General features: G+C 30.5%; 1 protein-coding gene and 1 pseudogene across 1 annotated transcript; both read left to right on the top strand.

Annotated features, from left to right (window-relative positions):
• Positions 1-425: 425 nt before the first annotated feature.
• On the top strand, positions 426-1331 carry LOC21402201 (putative receptor-like protein kinase At3g47110). Its single transcript, XM_010094193.1, has one exon. It carries the CDS (start codon positions 426-428, stop codon positions 1329-1331), a length of 906 nt encoding a protein of 301 aa, XP_010092495.1.
• Positions 1332-1491: 160 nt separating this feature from the next.
• On the top strand, positions 1492-4012 carry LOC21402202 (annotated as a pseudogene).
• The last annotated feature ends 15978 nt before the right edge of the window (positions 4013-19990 follow it).

The raw sequence follows: 19990 nt of genomic DNA on the forward strand, positions 1-19990 counted from the left end.
ATTATTATTAATTTAAAAAACAGTATTATTAGTTCAATTTTGTCCAATTGTAGTCATTTTTTTTTTAAAAACAAGGAAATAATCATGTATAGTCGTCATTACACGCGTCACATGCATTTGAAGACGGCACATATTTTTCTTCTCGCGTTTGGAGCACTGATTATTTAAAAAATAGTGAATGGACTAAATTTGCGGAAAATTAAATCATTATTTTCCAAAATTTATCAATAAGAAGTCAACAATACTAAAAAAAAAAAAAAAAAAAAACCATAGCTGACTAGCAACATATTAACAACCATATTCTAAAGTTTCCTTGCCGTCTTACTCAAACACCAACTTTCCTCAGCTTCTCTACTTGTATATGCTCTTAAGAATTATCCCCTGAACAAATTCAACTTGTCCTACGCAATATGATTCATTTAACCATGTCTTGGTTGTTTGTTGTCCATATTTTCATGGTGATGACTAGTTCAAGTTCAATCTCCTTTGCACTTGGCCGCCCCAGCAATGAGACGGACAAGCTCTCTTTACTTGCCTTCAAGAGCAAAATAAGTGATGATCCGCTAGGCATCCTCAATTCTTGGAATGATTCCCTCCATTTTTGTCGCTGGCAAGCCATTACTTGCGGTCGAAGACACCGAAGAGTTACTATGTTGGACCTCGACTCGTGTGAACTAAAGGGCCAAATATCTCCCCATGTCGGAAATTTGAGCTTTCTAAGGACATTGAATCTCCAAAACAATAGTTTTGAGGGTGAAATTCCTCCACAAATTGGTGCTTTGTTCCGGTTGCAAGTACTACGGCTTCAGAACAACTCTTTGAGTGGCGAAATTCCGGTCAACATATCTCTCTGCTCCAATCTATGGTACCTAGGACTAGGAAGTAACAATCTCACGGGCAAACTTCCTAACGGTATGGGGTATCTATCAAAACTTCAAGTACTAAATTTAAGATTCAACGACTTTGTTGGGAAAATACCATCTTCCTTTGGGAACCTTTCTTCTCTTGAGATGGTCACCATGGAATCAAATAAGTTTCATGGTAATATTCCAAATAGCCTTGGCCAGTTAGAAGGTTTGACATATCTTGCACTAGGCCTAAATAACCTGAATGGTACTATCCCTTCCTCACTATATAATTTATCTTCCATTCAATTATTCTCTGTCCACACAAACCAACTTGTAGGAAGTCTGCCTCCTGACTTGGGTCACACTCTTCCAAATCTTGAAGCTCTTTATTTCCATTCTAACCATTTCACCGGACGGATTCCTATTTCGATCTCTAATGCGTCGAAACTATATCGCTTATTCAAGTTTCAACTAACAACTTGAGTGGCAAAGTGCCGAGTTTTGCAGGCTTGTCCAACTTGTATACGCTTACAATTCATAAGAACAATCTCGGTTATGGCGAGGAGGGGGACTTGGATTTTATCTACTCTCTTCTAAACTGCACAAATCTACAAGTTGCGGCTATTGACGGCAACAACTTAGGATGAGTGCTGCCGGTGTCTATAAGCAACTTCTCAACAAAGCTCAATCTCTTGGCATTTGGAAGAAATCAAATAACGGGAAGCATTCCAACTGGGATTGGAAATCTCATCAACTTGGTGGCATTAGGTTTGGAGGAAAACCATCTAAGTGGCCATATACCGGAAACAATAGGAAGATTGAAGACCCTGAAAATAGTTTAGCAGGCAAAATTCCTGATACTCTTGGTAGTTGCACAAGCTTGGTGTATTTGTGCTTAAGAGGGCAACTTGTTTCACGGTACAATTCCAAAGTCTCTGTCTTCTTTAAAAGGAACTCAAGAGATCAATCTTTCTCGCAACAACTTGTCTGGAAAAATTCCAAGATACTTGGAGGCATTTCGTTTTCTACAAGATTTAAACTTGGCATTTCGTTTTCAGAAATGTAAGTGCATTTTCCTTGGCAGGAAATACAAGGCTTTTTGGAGGTATAGCTCAATTAGAATTGACAAGATGCATCTAAGATACCGAAAACAAAAGGCATCATTTATTCGCTACGCAGAAGGCGCTAATTTCAGTTGCTTGTGGAATTATTGGATTGATTTTGTTGTCGATTCTCATTTTTTGTCTGTTGGTCAAAGAAAAGAACAAGTGACTCAACTTTGGGATCGTTATCCTTTGGGATTCGAGTCTTGCGAGTATCATATGGCGATATTTTTAGAGCAACTGATGGCTTTTCTTCTTCGAATTTAGTTGGTCTTGGCAGTTTTGGATCTGTGTATAAGGGAATTCTGAATGATCAATCAGTTGTTGCCGTAAAAGTATTCAAAAAGTTTCATAGCGGAATGTGTAGTCTTAAAAGGAATTAAGCATCGGAATCTCGTGAAACTCTTAACCGCGTGTTCGAGCATCGACTTTCAAGGAAACATTTTCGAAGCTCTAGTGTATGAGTTCATGGTTAATGGGAATTTAGAAAGGTGGCTACATGAAGAGGGAAATCTGAATCTCCTTCAAAGGTTGAACATTGCCATTGATGTGGCAAATGTTCTAGATTATATCCACAACCATTTCGACATCAAAATAGCTCATTGTGACTTGAAGCCACGCAACATTCTTATGGACAGTGACATGACCAGTCATGTTGGAAATTTCGGATTAGCGAGATTTCTCCCACACGATTCCCGGCCTTCATTTTCATCAAACCCAACTAGTTCTATTGGATTAAGAGGTTCCGTCGGCTATGCTGCTCCAGGTAAATTTAAACTAAAAATTTATCGTCCTTGTCTATCATTTCTTGTACAAAACCTATTATCTGCAATTTATGTATAGTTGCCAATATTTTGCAGAATTACAAATTGATTCTAACCATTATAAACCACTACGCACCCGTTTAGTTCGCTGATTCAAGTTAAGATGTGATTTTATGTGAGAACTTTTTACTGTAATAAAAAAGTTAGATGTGATTGTTTCTAAGAGTTTTTTACTATAGTAAAACTCGAATCAGTGAAATGAATAGGGCCTACATGATTATTTGCCTAATCTTTATGCCACTTAAACACTTCCAACTTGTCTCTTACTTCCAATATTAGTCAATATTTCAAGAGATTGAGGGGTTGTTCTTTTACAACAAAATTCAAAAAAAATTTGAATTCGAGTTACAACTTTATTCAAGTTCATATTCTTTTGTAAAACTTGAGTTTGAACATGAATTCAAGTTTCCCCTTCAACTCGAGTTCATAAACTCGAACTCAAGTTAATGAACAATATTTTTTCTATTCTTAAAAATGTCATAATTTTTTCGTTTAAATTCTGATTGAGATATTTTTTCTTTCTATGCATTCACAACGAAATGTCATAACTTTTTGAAGCTCGACTAAATTATTATTAACACACTGTTTATACCACTTCCAACTTGTCTTGTGCTTCCCAAGAGTCAATATTTCAAGGGATTGCCATTTCTTACATTTTTAAACCCCCACTAAATTATTATTATTGACACTATGTTTATGCCACCGAGAACATAATCTTCCAATTACATTTGAGAAGAAAGTAGTGTTATAATAGTATGTTATAAATTATATTTATTTATGCGTGTGTCTTCTATTCTCTGTGCCAAAAGTTTTTGAAGTGATAATATATGGCGTAAACGAAGAAGAAAGAGCAATTAAAAAAAAAAAAAACATGTATCATTTCAAGCACTACAATATGATTCATAAATAAGACTTTTTCTTCCTCAATTTAACTAATTATGGTGTTATGTTATTAGAGTATGGCATGGGAAGTGAGGTGTCAACATCGGGCGATATGTACAGCTATGGAATTCTTTTGTTGGAGATGTTTACCGGCAAGAAGCCTACGGATGACATGTTTAAAGATGACATGAACCTGCATAACTTTGTTTCACTTGCTTTGCCTCAACATGTAGAAGAAATACTGGATCCCAAAATTCTTCTTCAAGGAGATCATGATGAAGAAAATACGTCGGACAAAACGCGCTTTCACGACGCGACGCGAAATAACTCAGGAGTGCTTGGTTTCTATCTTTAGGATCGGTGTTGCTTGCTCCGTGGAACTGCCACAAGAACGAATGCACATCGGTAACGTAGTTGCTGGACTATGTCATGCAAGAGACACACTTGTAAATATGCCTAAGCAACATTGAAATAGTAAGTACCATACCATCATCATCATTTTTAAAATTGTATCGATAGATTAGATATAGAAGACTTATGGACTTCGAAGAAAGATAGTTTTTTCTTTTTTTTTTTCTTCTTCTTTTGAAATATGTGATCCCAATTTTCATGCATGCGTGTAGCCATGTAGTTTAATGCGGTACTCTATAAATTTAAGTATTCCTTTTTTTTTTTTTTTAATAAATGTTAACGTAGTAGTATTAATTGATCACTTAATACTGACTTTTCTATTAATTGACTAAATATCGGATATTTGAGGTCATCAACTAATTGCAGAGAAATTTAATTTCTATCCTAGAATAAACAAAGATATTGTTCGCTTCGTAACTTTGAATGGTGTGAGTTTGAACTTTTGGACTTAAACTTATACGTGAATTTTTTGTGGTTTAAATTGACGTTGAATAGTGTAAGGTCTAAACAGGAATAAAGTTTGAATCTACATTTAGTTACATTATTGTAAGTATGAGTTTCTTAAAAAATGTGAATGAAAATGATTAGTAAAAACGTTTGGGTTGAATTTTGAACATTAAAATGAGTTAGAACCTTAAGAACTTTGGAGGGAAGGGGGTAATTTTAGGTTCAAATGACTTCTAAACACAAATTCAAATTAAAAATGTTATGCAACTAAATAGTACTTTTGACATAGTTTAAAATATAAGATATATTTTTCGAATAAGCAATTATATATGGAGGCAAATATGGAATCTAGCTAAAAGCCTAAAACTCAAAAAGTACGTTTTTAGTTGGGAGTTTTTTTTGGGAGGTTAGTTTTATCAATAATGTTAATTTTTAACCGTAGTCAGATTAAAACCACATTAAATTTTAAAAAAATAAAAAATAAATAATTTTTAATACAATTTGACGACGGAAAATATATTCATTTTTTCAAGTGCTTATAAGTTCACAAAAGCAAAAATACCAACCCGACAAGCTTATTTAGGTCTCATTCGCTTTGCGGATTCGAGTTTTTCATTTAAGTTGAAATATGCCATTTTTGAGAGCTTTTAATTGTAATAAAAAAAATTAAATATAACTTAAAATTAAAAACTTAAATCGGTAAAATAAACAAATTTAAGAAAGACCCCGATTTTCTATTTGACAAAAAGAAAAAAGCATAGGTACACGAGAAAGCTTGGAATCTAGAGAATCAGGTAAAGGGCATTAATCCCCTGGCTTGGATCAGTAGATGGTCATGTCAATTTAGGCCCCCGTTCATTTTACCGATTTGAGTTTAGAATTCGAGTTCTATTACAGTAAAAAGTTCTCAGAAACAGTCACATCTAATTTTTTTGTTACAGTAAAAAGTTCTCACATAAAATCACATATTAACTCGAATTAAAAACTTAAATCAATGAACTAAACGGATCCTTAATATCTACGGTGTGAGGTTTTGGAGGAGTGTTAAAACATATCTTTCCTTCTTCCTTTCCTTCTTTCTTTCTTTCTTTCTTTTTTTTTTTTTTTTTTTTAGCTGAGAGATGTTAAAGCCTCATACTAGTTAAATAATACTCATTATAAAATGTTGATAAATGTCATAATTCATAGTTCTTCACATAGATCGACGGTTAAGAATGCACCTTCATGTTACTCCCATGTGTGTTTAGCATATTTAATTAATTGGTCATACTCATCACTCATCGGATGTGAGAGTTACTAACCACGTCCTTCCAGTGAAAAAAAAAGGAAAGAATAAATATAATTAATGGGCACAAAAATGAGTGAGTGCCTGTTATGTTATATGTGATTTTAACGGTTATTTTAATATTTATTTATTAATAAGTATTATTAATGAAATTAAAATTTTATCATGTTATGTTATTAAAATTTTAACTTTAATAGTAATTATTTATAGAAATGTAATCATTAAAAACTCATCTTTATATATACACTCATTTTTAAACTCGTATGAAAATAAATAGTAGATTATGGAAACCTCATGATATATATTATTTTATTTTTGTTGAGAAAATCTCGTGATATATAGTTAAGGTGACTTTTATTTTAAGGGTTATGTCTGATTCTGAATTTAGTTCTTGGTTCAGCTACAATGTTTTCTTTCTCACAAAAAATTTAAATTTTAAAAATTAAAATTATAAATTATGATTCTAAATTCATAAACTAAATATCACTTAAATTTTTAAAAGTGAATTCAGAGCAAAAAAACCTTTAAAAGTGAATGACTAGAATAACATAAGACAAATATATATCCTTAAGCTTCGTTTGCTAGGAGACATAAGAGTAAGAAGAATGGAAAAATTTAGAAGGATAGAAAGTAGTAAAGATGAAAATAATTATAGTAATATTTTATGTTATTTACTAAGAGAGATAAAAATTGAAAAGATAAATGAATGTATAATTATTACATTACCTTTTTATTATTTTTTACTAGTTATTTTAGAGAATAAAAAAGTCTTTTAAAACATAATTGAGATGGATTTCATGCATCCTCTCATAAGTGAAAGGATGCAATTTTATAGGCAAAGAACGAAGGCTCATTCTTTTTTCTCTCATTTTTTTCTTTTTTTTGGTGCATTTAGTTAGTGAATTCGTGTCATAATTTAAATTATAATTCGTGATTCGTTACAACATTTTCTCTTAAAAAAAATATAAATTAAAAATAATTCTAAATTTATAAACTAAATATCCCCTAAATGATTACCTCTTTCTCCCTCCACTCATCTCCATCCCTCTATTTCTTCTTCCTACTAAACACTCTCTTAGGGATTAATAGTTAAAATAACATCATTAGTAGGGAGAAAAATGCAATTTCATGAAATAAAAAGGACTGTACTTGATTTTCAGACACACAAGTATAGACCTGCGACCATGTACTTGATTTCCGGCAATTAACAAAAAGAAAACCAAACAACTCCTGGCTAAATACTAATAAAGCAAACCCATTTGCTTGCCCTTCACGCCTTCTCTGTTGTGTACTACTCTTCCATCTTCTGCTTGACCCTCTGGCGGTAACGGTAAGGAAGAATCATTTGCTATTCCAAACATTTACGGAAATTTTCTTGTCTTGTCTTCTTTTTGTTTTTTTTACTTACATTTATGTTTGTTCTTCCAAACCCATATATCTCGGAACTTGAAAATAACGTCTTGGGTCGGTAGATTTTTATTTTGGCTGAAATGGGCAAAGGAATAAAGTATTAAAATCCGTTTAGTTCACTAATTAAATTTTTTAATTTGAGTTTAAATGTGATTTTATGTGAGAAGTTTTTACTGTAATAAAATTTAAAATTTAAATTTAAATTAGTGAAATAAACAGAGTGTTAGAGTTTGAACAGAGAAGTGAAAGAGAAAAATCACTTTATAAAGTATTAAGTTTTTATCTTTAAAAAGTTAACATATTTAAGTAGAGTAGTCTAATATAATTTATATGACTGATTATATTTGTATTTAAACGATATAGGATTCGGGCATTTTACTCTCAACATGTTATCGTAAGATAGTATTATGTTAAGAGTCACTAATCTTGTATTTTTTATGGATCGACCTAACTCATTTGAGCAATAAGTTCTGATATCATGTTAAAATTTGAGGAGGAAAGTGATGGAGAAGAATAACACTTTATAAGATATTAAACTTTTATTTTAAATAGTTAACCTATTTAAATATAGTGGTTCAATATGCTTATATAATTATATTTGTATTTAAACGATGTAAAATTTCGACATTTTACTCTTAATATAAAGGTCTTTGTTATTATTGTTATTACATTGGTTGATGTTTTTTCGGTTCTTGTAACTAATTTATTGTTAGCTGTTATTCTAGGATGGAGAACCAAAAGTTTGAAGAGTTGCAGGCAACAATATGTCGTTTGTCCAAAGAAAATGCTCGGCTTTATGAAGCCTATTTTGAAGGTGGGCTATGCTTTATTGTTTTATTGTTTTATTTTTTTATTTTTTTTTGAGAAATATCGTCATTCATCCTTCACATTCAAAAAGATTTGAAATGACTGTAGTAAAATTGTCTCTAAGTAAATTATTATTGTTATTATTATTATTATTATTATTATTATTATTATTATTTATTACCTTTTTTTTTGAATTTGGGATTATGAAGGGATTTGAACTCTTGATCTCCTAAGGATAAAAATACAAATATGGGTATGCTAGGCTAAGCTTGCAATATTCACTATTTTAGTTTTTTGGGTTTTTCCAGATTCTATCTATTCATTGCTTGGTTGTCGATCAAAATTCTTTCAGTTAGACTGTTCTATGACCCTTCCCAAAAAAAAAAAAAAAAAAGTACTTCAGCTTCATTCATTTATACTAACTATTTAACTTGGTTGTAATCTCTTTTTGTTTACGCACCACATTATTATTATTTTTTTCAGGCTCTCCTTTTTGTGATAAGTTTGTTCAATCATATTTCAATTTTGTCTTCACAGGCTTTTGAAAATAATGTCTGCTATTGAGCATCAGAATCTGTTGACCTGTTTTTTTTTTTTTTTTTTTGGCACAATTTTCTATTTGCATGACATATGGATCATATAGGCCTCCCACCTGTTATACAAACCACTTATGGTGTGTATATGTGTCATTTTAAGCGTGTGTTTTGTGTTACAATATGTTAATCAGGATTGAAGAAGGTGAATGACATTACCACCTATGGTAATTTTATCTGATATGATGGTCCCCAATATGCATCCATTTATGCATTGGTCCTAAAAGGCCATTGTTTCCGCATCCACCCCACAACTTCATACATTAATCTTCCATACATTTTTTTTTTTTTAATGAAATCAATCTTCCATACAAATTATCAAAAAATAATGAATAAAATCATTTTGATACTTTCTATGATAATAAAATATGTATCATGAATGTACCATGTGTTTTTAATAATGTAAAATATATATCATGATAGTACAGTTGAAAACAAAAAAAATATATCTTAAATAAAAAAGTGCGTATAATTTTTTTAAAAAGTTTCTTTATACAATTTCGTTTAAGGTCTCTTTATAAAGCTAATTATAAAATTTAACAATTGAAAATTATATTCTATTGATTGTCAAAAATTATATTCTACTGATATATATCCAACCAAAGATTTCATACTATTTTCTTCTTTGAAATGGAAGTATAGCGTACAAATGCAGAGCACCATTGATAGTATTACCTGTCATCTGTCTGCGAGCATGTTTTATATGTCTTAACCAAAAAAACAAACGTTCATGTTTTAAGGGTTATACTCTCATATTTTAATCTCAAATTCATTCATACGACTTTGTAATATTCAATTTTTATTTCTGGTTTAGTTTTAGGCATTCTCTACGATTAGGCTCCAAAAAAAGAGATTTTCTGAAAAACAATTAAAGATATAACGCTAATTTATTTTTGTCATTATTTTAAAATTTATCATATGCCACTAATAATCTGCATGTTATCTTTTCATAACCTGCAGGTTATTTTTTAATAACCTGCAATTTATCTTTTCGTAACATGCATATTACCTTATATAACCTGAAGGTTTCTTTCTTTTTTTTTTTTTTTTTTTTTTGTGGCATTAACATTTTGTGTAATGGCATAAATAATAGAGTTGAAAAAAATAATTGTGAAAATTAAAATTTTCTCAAAAAAAAAAAAAAAAAACCTCACTGGTAGAGCACTGTTTTTTTACCGTTTGATTAATTTTTTAACGTTCAGATTTACACTAGGAATAGTTCTGTGTAACGCATTGTTAATTTTTAATACGGATCTATACAATTATCATCATCATCATCATCAATCACCAATTTTCTTACACATCGAAACCTCTAAAGCTATTTTTGTTCTCCTTTTTTCTCTCTTTGTTGTTGTTGTTTTTTTAAATTCATTATTTTTAATACAACGTTGGTATTAAAACATGGCATGTAGAATTATTCTTCACATCCTTGACATTTCAGTCAGTCGTAAATATATATATTTTTTTTTTAAATTACTTATGCATATAAGATAGTTGCGTTCTCTCTTTTCACTTTAGAAACAATATAATAATATATAAGAGAAAAGGATACATGAAAGACTTTAGAAAAGTGGCGGCTCAGTAATCTATTTTGATGCATGATTTTAAATAGGACATGTTTTGTAGTAATGACGAGTCAAGATAGTTTCTTGTTTCGTCTGTGAGAAGATCAAAATAATAAATTTATAAGTTTAGAACGATACATTGGTAAATAAAAATTGACACCCAAAGTGCACGTGCGGAGTTGGAAATATTAAAGAAAATTTGATCGTCCCATATGAAAAAAGTGCATATGTTCATTATTTTGTATCAAGATGCTTGTATTCTAGGATGAAGGGACGATTATGTTCTAAAGAAATACCTCAGTTCTTCACCGGTTTGCAGTTTCTCTACTTGTTTTATTCATTCAGCTTTTGTATTTCTCGTACGTTTATATTTTCAGATTTCTATTCTTTTATTTTCCTGTCTCCGTTTTATGCTTATCTTCATAGTATTCTTTTGCCTAACAGATGTGTGGTGAAGTATGCTTTATATAGATATCGTAAGGATGAAAATGTCCACGACATGACATTTTCCATATTTTCAAGTTTCAAGCACGTTTGGTAGAAGAGTTTTAGAACTCGGAACCATGATTATAATTCAAATCCATATTTATTTACAAAAAGTAAAAAGTAGTTTTGATTTGACTCACCCATAATCAATGTTTGGTTTGGATAGTTCTAATTTAAGGTTTGAACTCTGACGTGATATTTTAAACCAGAATCACCCATGATTCTAAAATCACACCCTGGTTTTGGGTGATTCGAACCCCTGATTCTGGTTCTGGTTTCAAAACCATGATTTGGACCCAAAATCATGAATCATGGTTTTGGTTCCAAAATCAAAACTAGAATCACCCTGGTTTGAATCCTCATACCAAACAAAGCAAGTCTCGATATGGATATGGGGGAAAGATATTCTTCATGACATATTCGCAAAATGTCCGCAATGTCTAAGAAAATCCGTAAAATCTGTGAATATCCGTAAATATTCAGGATATTTTTGAAAATGTCCACAAAATGTCCAAAAACCTTGAGAAATTTTTTTTTTAATAAAAATTATTGTCGTAGCACATTTTTTCATATTTTTCACTAAAATGTAACAACATGGTTTAAATAAAAAGCAAATATTAAGACTTAATTAGTATTTTAAAATTTATACTTTTTAATTGAGTCAAACCAATGAGGATTCTGCGGCCTTGAGTTTTGATTACATGAGCTTAGGAATAGAGCAAAGTTCATATAGCTATCCATACAATTCTCACATGGGATCTACTTCAGAAGTACAAAACTAAGATAGTTTGTATGATATATTAGTATATCTTCCACCACATGTCAGTATTAAAATGTCATTACACATCCCTAAAGTCATCAAGTTTGATAAACCAATAGTATCTAATTTATGGGTTAACAATGGGAAGATATCAAGAAACATACACGTGGCACATCAACAACTACATTCAGAATTATTCAAGGGTAATATCTTGACAAATGTATTGTTTAGATCAAGATCAGAACCTACCTAGCGCTTTTCAACCTGCTAGAAAATCATTTTTGCTGAAAGCACTTTAAATTCGTGTGTACTTTACTATGTTTGGTAGTTAATTTCTATGTAGTAGGTTGAATTATTGTTCCTTGTTTATAATGAGTAGGTAAAATTATATTTGAATCATAATCCATGTATAATTATGATAATTTCTTAGTATACTATTCGACATAACTCTCATATTCCAATAGAAAAAGTATCATTTTTGTTATTAAATTAGTTCAAATTAAGTAATATTGATGGTTTTAGCATTTTGTACAATTTTAACAAAAACTTCTAAGGTGTTCTTGATGCATCCATTCTTTTTCTGAATATCCGTTCACATCGACATTTCTGTCGACATTATCCTTGAATCAAAACTTCGACAACCCCGTCAACACATTTTCGTCTTTGATCTATCGTTGTGATCATGAGTGTAGCACTGAGGTCTCAATTTGTTACGTCAACTCTAATGGTTTCAATTACATGGCTAGTGCATTAGTTTTTCCTTAGTATCTTCGTCAAAGTGATGACATATCCATAGATGCCACACTACACACACTTATATGTAGGGTTTTTCTTCAATCCCTCTAAAGGGATCGTCTCTCTCACATAACCTATAAAAATATAAAACGTAATATGATAATACTTATTCAACATAAAACTAAGAATATGAGATATTAAGATATTTAATTATTCTAACTATTATTACAGCTTTTAAACATCCTTATTATCTTAAATAAGCAAATTACAGTATAACAATTATATCATATAATTTAAGTTTTTGGTGTAATGCATTTTAGTGTTCATGTTACCATAAATAATTGTCACGTTATTTTATAAAATATCTATATTACGCTAAATAACGATGATGTTACGTTTTCCACTTAAATATATTATATTAGAAGGACAATTCTTTTAGAAGGATTGGAGAAAAAGCTTATATATATATATATAATATTTACAATCATCATAGGGCCAGTAAAAAATTATTCTGCTATATATGCAAACGTGTAGATCTTTTCGTGTACACATTTTATTTTAAACAAAATAGTGGTCCAAATTTGGACTCATCACTCGTTTGTGTACATATATTATAAAAGTGAAACGCAACGTGCCTAGTATGATGTTAATATAGTGAAGCATAGGGTCTGTACGAAAACGAGACGTAAAGGCAAGGGAAAAAAAGTTCAATTGAAGAAAAAAATAATAGAAAAAAGGGCACGTGCTTTTCATGCGGAATAATAATTTTGTTCTAGTGAAGCAATAGACGTAAAGGGCAAGGGGAAAAAAAAAGTTCAATTGAAGAAAACAAAAAAGAAAAAAGGGCACCTTTTCATACGGAGTAATAATGTTGTTCTAGTGAAGCATAGGGTCTGTATGAAAAAGACACCCAAAGGGCAAGGAAAAAAAAAAGCTCAATTGAAGAAAACAAATAGAAAAGAGGGCACATACTTTTTATGCGGAGTAATATTGTTGTTTTAGTGAAGCATAGGGTTTGTATGGTAATTTTATCTTATATGACAGTTCCCAATATGCAACAATTTATAGGTCTTAGAAGGCTTTTGTTTCCGCATCCCTCAATCACTTCGGAGACGTTTGGTTAATGGATTAGAATAATAAGATTAGAATTATTTTTGATTTACGTGTATTTTTTGTGAGAAAAAATACTGTAACGAACCGTGAACCATGATTCGAATCGGGGTACGAATCTCTCAACCAAACAACCCCATATATCAATCTTCCATAAATATTATCAGAAAAAAAAATAAATATTATGGCCTTCATCAAAGTTTCTGTTTTGTTGTTACTGCTGTTTGTTGTGCTTGTTGCTCCAATAGCTGATGCTCGGGGAAACCTTTTTCGGGTTTCTAACGATGCTCAATCTCTAGATACTTATATATCTACTTCTTTAATTATGCCATGTCTAATTAAGGTTTTAATCAACTATCCTTGTGTTTTTTTAATCAAACAAAATTTACCCTTGTGTTTTAATCAAAATCAACTGTCAATCTACATTTTTGTGTTATCTAACAAAAAAGCGTACACATTTAATTTTAAGCACAATAATTTAGTCCAACATCAAATTATTAAGACTATTTTCAAAAAAAAAAAAAAAAACCGATCTTTCTCTTTTATTTTATTTTATTTTATTTTTAAACTTAGAGTGGGGATGTTGGAACTCAAACTCATCTTGCGGCGAAGTCGGCATAGAATTACCATAAAACTATACCCGTAACCACAAAATCTATTGAGATCAAAATCAATTACTATCAAAATAGCAAAAAAGTTAAATTTATTAAAGATATACACTAATTTATTTTTGCCATTGTTTTAAAATTTATCTTATGCCACTAATAATTTACATGTTATCATTTTATAACATGCAGGTTATTTTTTCATAATATGTACGTTATCTTTTCGTAACCATTACCTTTCGTAATCTCTAGGTTATTTTTTTGTAGCGGCATTAACATTTTATGTAATGACATAAATAATAGAGTTGGAAAAACAATTGTTAAAATTAAAATTTTCTAAAAAAAAACTCATCGGTAGAGCACTGCTTTTTGAACGTTGGATTAATTTTTCAACGGTTAGATCTGCACCAAGAGCAATTCTTTGTGTCGCGCTGTAAATTTTTAATATGGACCTACACAGATATGACCATTAAAAAATTAATCTAACGGTTAAAGGGAGTCTCACTGGTGAGTTTTTTTTTTCCTCATAGTAAAAAATGCCTTATTTTTGTACTTATGTTTAAAGAGTAACAAAAACATTGCTATCTCAATTAATGATAAAAGATTCTATCTATAAATAAAAAGATAACAACTCTCATATCACATCAATTGCTATACAAGAGTTAAAATTTAAGCTAGTATTCCCAGCATTATTATAACTTTTCAATGAGTTTTATCATTTTGATACCTTATCTTTAAAAAGAATGATACATTGTTTTTAACTTAACATCACTTTGGTAGGGGGTATTAGGGGGTATTAGGTGGGGGTATTAGGGGGTGTTAGGGGTGTTAGGGAGTGTTAGGTTGGGAGTTTTAAGGGGTATTAGGGGGCATTAGGTACTCGTACCAACTCTATGAGACTTCAACTGAAATTCGAATTTGCTCTCTGTTCGCGGTAATATATATATATATATATATATATATATATTATATGATGAATCACAAATGGGCCTTAAAAAAAAAGAGCGGATATATATATATATATATATTAGATGATGAATCACAAATGGGCCTTAAAAAAAATGAGCGGAGAAAATAAAATTTTATGCTGGCTCAAAAACATAATAATAAAAAAAGGGAGATTAAAAACAAATACACATTTTAAAACATGAAGTAGTGGTAAAAAACATGGTGTATAATGTGGTGTAAAACGTGATGCAGAACGTACAAAATGTGGAATTCTCTTCTATAAAGGAAGCGAGTGCAGAAAAAAAAAATTTTGGAGAGCTTTTCATCTAGAAACGTGTGTGCGTGTGTGCAGAAGAAAAAAATTTTCTGTGTGCAGGTGCGTGTGCGCGTAAAAAGAAATAAATAAAAAAAAGAGGATGCAGGTGTGTGTGTATAGAGAAGTGAAAGAAAGAAAGAAAAAAAGGGTGCAGGAGACGTGAGAAGAAAGAAAGAAAGAGAAAAAAAACAAAAACAAAAGGTGCGCAGGAAAAAAAAAGGGTGCAGGTGTGCAGTGACAGTGACGTGAGAAAAAGAAAAATATACATTCTAAAAAAAATGATATTTCAAAACAACAAGGTAAATACATGTTTTGATATTTTAATTTTTTTTTGCACTAACAATTTTAGTTTTCTATATTGCAGTGCATTTAAATCAAGTCCTATATACATTTTAAAGTGTAGGATTATGATTTTCTCCTTGACACTCTCCACAAAGATAAATCTTATATACGTCTTATAGTGTGAGATTTCTTATTTGCGATGCTCTTAATAAATTCTGAATGCACTCATGGTGTGTAGTTTCTCGTTCTTATCATAATCTTATGATTATTACTAAGACTTAGATTTCTTTTTAGAGATCTATATAAGTCAAATGTGACTTTAAAAAAATCAAGAATTAAAAGTTTTCCAAATTATTTGTTACGATTGTTTTGAGTGCAATTCGAGTGAAAAATTCATACGAATTATACTTTAATGATCGGCATATTATGAAAATATCCATATAAATTGCACTATACCCATTAAAAAACAATTAAAGAAGGAAGATTAAAAAAGAAGAGCAAATACTCGGGCTGATAGCTTTACATGCAAATTGAGAATTGATGGAAATTGATGTTCACGTACACGTATATATAGATACATAAAAAAAAAAAGGAAGACAAGCACCTGGTATCTTTTATATATTTATATAGCTTTTGCATAGATACATAAAAAAAAGGAAGACAAGCACCTGGTATGTGTGTGTATATATATATATATTAAATATGAGCTCATTGTCTCGTAAAACCATATGGTGATTAAATACAAGTTTCAAATCCCAAATTCAAAAAAAAAATCTCTCAACACCAAATTCAAAAAGGATCCTTTTAATTCCTCATAAGGTTATATACTAAGGAATTATCCAAATGTAACTTTCAAATCCAAATTCTAAAGTAAAATTCCAAATCGAATTTTAAAAATATCTTTGAGTTCTTCCTATGGTCATATATCGAGAAATTCTCCAAAATCTAAATTCAAACTCAAGAACTACGATTGACTTGATTCCCTATCGGATACGTAGGCAACCTAAAATTTAAGTGCAGTTTCAAGACCAAATTAAATCCTAAAAAATCCACATAAAGGACAAAGTCAAAACAAATCCAAATCAAATTTCAAAGTGCGTAAATTTCTCATAAGGTCATACACTGAGGAATTATCCAAAATTTTCAAACCCAAAATTTGAACTACAAGTGGCTTGATCCCCTAATAGGGTATGTAGGCAACTCGGCTAAATTCATCGAGTTCAGCCACACTTTTAAATCAACCCAAATTTCCCAAATTCACAGAAAATAGAATTTTCTGTTTTAATTGGAATCAAAAGATCTTTTCTTATACCGATGGATTGTAATTAAGAGGTTATTCTTATAATCTTGAATGGGTCGAACTAAAAATAATAAACTCCTATATTAATTAAATCCTAGTATAGGTAAAATTATGTTGTGTGTGAAATATTATTTTAACATTAATAAATATTTTTACTCAACACTCTCAAACACTCATATATCATACACTCAAGTTATAAACTATTGCTATTTTAAAATCCAATAAAAATCCAAATTTTTATCCTAATAATTATTCAAAAAGTTGTAAGCAGGTACGTTAAATTTTGTTTGGTATTCGTTGTATGTATAGTTTTTATTTTTTTTTCTGAAAAGCTAAATATTTAGAGAAAATTAAGGATTCTTTTTTCCTTTTGGTCTAAATTGTAACCGTTCGAGATATATATATATATATATATGTATGTGTATATATATATATTATCAGCCATCATAACAAAATACTTACCCTCAATGAAATTTGACCAAAAATAACAAACCTTAATTTCTTCCCTCATGTCAATCTCTCTCTAAATTCTGTCCCCTTCCCCAACTCCATCTCTTTCCGCTTAGGGATAGATTGATTGATTGGATTAGTCGATTTTTGGACGACGAGAGAACTCTCACAGAAGTGCGTTCTCTCACTGTGAACCACTCATTTTAGACAATTAATCCTATTAATCAATAGGAATATAAAAAGAACGCTTATGTAAGACCTATATAAGAAAGAAAAATTTATAGCCATATTCAACCTTTCTCTCTCTCCTCCACGTTACGACCTTTTTCTCTCTGCACCTTCGCTGCCTCTTTCTCTCTCTATTTCTCTTGCCTCTCACTCATCACTCTCCCCCACTTTCCTTCGCTAACTCGGTAACCAGTAGAAACAGAAAGTTCAAAACATTCTGCACGTGCCTAAATATAGACTGAATATATATATATATATATATATATATATATATGCGCGCGCACACATATGTACTTGAGCTTCTCTCATTTATATTTGTTATTTTAAGTTTTCAACAAAACTTCTACTCAAGCTGTGAGTGCAAGACAGAATCTGGAACCACAAAATTTTATCGTACGGACGCCCCTTAGTTTGCAGAGAAACTTGCAAATTTTGTTACTTAAGTTACCCTCCAATATGCCCTTGCACATATGAGGTTGAGACCTGCAATCCTGAAAAATGCGACTCCATCAGTACTAATGATATGCTGACGTTTCAGAATCTTCTTGCTGTCAAAGGCGCATGATGAATAATTAGAAACTATATATTGCATGCTACGTGCAATATATATTACGTCTATAAATATATGTATGTTTATAAAACTACCAAGTCACTAGAAAATTTGAGGGTAATTAAAGCTTGCCACGGTTCAACCACTACTGTGATATTGAGGCTTTTAAATAAGTGTAAGCGTATCATAATAAATTAATAATGAAGTAAAACTTCAGTCATTTTTATCCTCTTTTTTTAAATATTTTTCTATTTCATGCACATAGTAGGGATCTAAGAGATGATGCGATATTTATATAAAGCATTCTTCACTGTACATCTGTCGGGCCAAATAATAATATTTAGATGAACAGTATAAACTGAAATATGGAAATAAGAGAAATAGAAAAATTAAAATATAAATGTAGAAGAAATGTAGACACTTAATCAAACAAAACAGTTAATACAAATCAAATGGAGGGCTTACGTACATCTGTTATTTCTGCTCTGTGTGCTAGCATATGACTTCGTCACCCCTTTGCTCTCTAATTCATATGATTTTGTTGGCCTTTTCTCTGTTTTTAATAATAAGATGGGTGATAAAAACAAGGAGAATATATGCAAGAAAAATATAAAAGTCACAAAAATGAATCCTAAAAATCAATCCTATGTTGTTAACCCTAAAGTATATATTTGTAGATGTATGTGTTGTATAGTACATATGTTTGTGTGTGTATATGTATACATATGTAACATATAAAAGATAAACATGTGTTCGTACAATTTGCCATATACTCTCTACTGTTTTATTTTAGAGTATATGTATGTGATGTATACATATGTATGTATGTATGTATGTATGGGTATATATATTTATATAAATTTGTATGCATATATAGAGAGACTCGCATCACGATCGGACATGTAAGACATTGAACGAGACATATGCTTGGAATGATAATAATCAATGATGAAGTATACATATGTATGCATGTATGGGTATATATATTTATATAAATTTGTATGACATTGAACGACACATATGCTTGGCATGAGAATAATTTAGTGGTCCAACATAGAAAGTTTGGAATTATTACCAGGTGATCACTAAAAAACTTGTGGTAACTAATGCTTGCCCTCCTCTGTACCACTCTGACGCTGAGGGCTTTTAAAAAAGCGTAAGTTTATCCTTAAACAATGATGAAGTTTACAATATTTTGACACGCTTTTTAATTAATCAAGTATTTGCTATAAATTGGAGCAAGTATTCGTGCATATATACATAGATATATATATATATATATATATATATTTATATACGTATATGTGTATATATATATATTATATTTTGAATTTCATATGCAATATGTGTCATGTATCAGATGACACAATTTAGTGGTCCAACATATATGGATCATTAATTGGACTCATTCGTGTACATAAATAAAGGTAAACACTACTTCAAAAGACAAACGTTAACAGACTAGAATATTTTTCGCGTGCTTAATATTCGTTGAGTTAGGTAAACGAAAAAGACATTATTATCTGACGGCAATTGTGTTAAGGGGAAGAAAAAAAAACGATTAAAGAAAAGCAAAAAAAGAAAAGAGGGCCAGTGCTTTTTATATATACGGTTTTTCTTCAATCTCTCTAGAAGGACCGTCTCTCCAACATAATGTATAAAAGTGTAAAATGTAATATGTCACGTATTTCTTATAATTGTAAATTACAATATACAATTATATCATATAATTTAAGTTCTTGGTGTAACGTATTTCTAGTGTTCATGTTATCTTAAGTAATTGTCACATTATTTTATAAAATATTTGTATTACGTTAAATAACTATAATATTACATTTTTCACTTACATATGTTATATTGGAGGGCAGATCCTTAGAGAGATCGGAGAAAAAGCTTATATATATAATATATATTTACAACCATCAAGTAAAAAATTATTCTGCTATATATGCAACCGTTTAGATCTTTTCGTGTACACATTTTATTAAAAAAAAATAGTGGTTCAAATTTGGACTCATCCCTCGTTTGTGTACATATATTATAAA

The sequence above is a fragment of the Morus notabilis genome, unplaced genomic scaffold, assembly GCF_000414095.1.
Source record: "Morus notabilis unplaced genomic scaffold, ASM41409v2 Scaffold666, whole genome shotgun sequence".
Taxonomy (NCBI): domain Eukaryota; kingdom Viridiplantae; phylum Streptophyta; class Magnoliopsida; order Rosales; family Moraceae; genus Morus; species Morus notabilis.